Below are 1,414 nucleotides of genomic sequence, written 5' to 3'. Positions count from 1 at the left end.
CCTCCCAGCCCGCTCCATCCCTCCCCTCCTGCCCTCCCTCTCTCCCTCCCGGGGCTGTTTCTTCCTCGGCCCCCCGCCCCTCGCGGTGCTGCCGATCCGAGCCCAGCCGTGCCCGGAGCCCCGGACGAAGCGGCGGACAAAGGCCCGGTGGGTGCGCGGCACCGGCAGCGCCGGCCCCTTCCCCCGGGACGCCCCCTCCCCCTGCCCGCCTCCCCCCAGCCATTTTAACTCGGTCCCGCCGGGGTGGTGGCAACTTCACTCGGAGGCGAAACGCGGGCGGGCTCCGCTCCCCTCCGCGCCTCCTCGCCCCAGGGTGAGCCCGGGTCCCGGGGGGGATGGAGGGGGGTCGGATCTTCTGGGGGGCGGTCCCTGGCGCGGTCGGGACACAAGCGGCTGTATTTCSACCTATTCCGGCCGTGCGGCGCGTCGGGGAGAGGGTCCCCGCGACGTCGGTGTCGTTCGGGAGACGGGGTACCTCGGCCCCGAGGGGGCGGACGGACAGGCGGGGGTCTCCGGCTGCCGAGAGCAACCCCGAAGAGTTCACGGGATTTTTCCTTCTTCTCTCCTCCTTCTCCTCCTCTCTCCTCCTCCTCCGCCTCCTCCTCCCCCCGCTGCTCCTCCCGCTCCCCTTCCCGCGGCGGGCCGGCGGCCGCAGCAGACGCCGCGCTGCCGTGAGGATGCCGCAGCTGCCGGGGGCCGGGGGCGGTGGGGGGGACCCGGAGCTCTGCGCCACCGACGAGATGATCCCCTTCAAGGACGAGGGGGACCCCCAGAAAGAGAAGATCTTCGCCGAGATCAGCCACCCCGAGGAGGAGGGCGACTTGGCCGACATCAAGTCCTCCCTCGTCAACGAGTCCGAGATCGCCCCCGGCGCCAACGGGCACGAGGTGCGCGGCCGCGGGGGCTCCGCGGGGCAGCGCGGACCGAGGGGTTGCGGGATGCCGCGGGCTCCGGCCGCCTCCGCGGGGGAGGGAGCTTCGGCGGGGCACCGRGGAAACCTCTGCCTTCCAAATTTCCAATTAGAAAAGAAATCATCCCACCCCAAATCCTGTCTCCAGAGGTGCGCCGGGCAAAGCCGGGCGGGCTCCGCGCCCGGGGATGGGCTTGGAGGGGCTGGCCCTTTCCGCGCTTCGGCCCGGGACGAGAAAGTTGCCGCGAGTTCCCCGATGGTGCGGTGGTATTAGACCTCAAGGAGCCATGAAATTTCCTCAGTAAAATCAGCGGGGTCGGAGCATTAGCTGTAAACTCTTTAAGGGATTTGCATAAAACTGTTTGGGAAGAAATTCCCGACTCTAAATCAACTTCAGGGTGAGCGGGGAACCCACTTTTAAAAAATTTTTGTTTAATGCTATTTTCTTTTTTTTTATTTCCTTCTTTTTTTTTTTTTTTTTTTTTTTTTTTTTTTTTTTTTTTT

At 65.4% G+C, this 1,414-nt stretch overlaps 1 protein-coding gene across 5 annotated transcripts in view; it reads left to right on the top strand.

Annotated features, from left to right (window-relative positions):
- Positions 1-8: 8 nt before the first annotated feature.
- The window catches only part of LOC130576220 (lymphoid enhancer-binding factor 1), a 53,588-nt gene continuing 52,182 nt past the window's right edge, over positions 9-1,414 (top strand). Inside the window, exons 1-2 of one of the 5 annotated variants that reach the window (XM_057370704.1) lie at positions 9-147; positions 659-887. In XM_057370704.1, the coding sequence (XP_057226687.1) occupies positions 678-887 (210 nt within the window). In that variant the 5' untranslated portion in view covers positions 9-147; positions 659-677. Of the gene's footprint in view, positions 148-181; positions 314-655; positions 888-1,414 lie in introns of those variants that run through there. The other 4 variants (XM_057370703.1, XM_057370707.1, XM_057370706.1 and 1 more) reach the window with 4 other exon arrangements.

The sequence above is a fragment of the Malurus melanocephalus genome, unplaced genomic scaffold (assembly GCF_030028575.1).
Source record: "Malurus melanocephalus ecotype Western Australia unplaced genomic scaffold, MMel_1.1 scaffold_131, whole genome shotgun sequence".
Taxonomy (NCBI): Eukaryota; Metazoa; Chordata; class Aves; order Passeriformes; family Maluridae; genus Malurus; species Malurus melanocephalus.
Note: the sequence above shows the minus strand (reverse complement) of the source record. Positions and strands in the feature narration are given on the sequence as shown.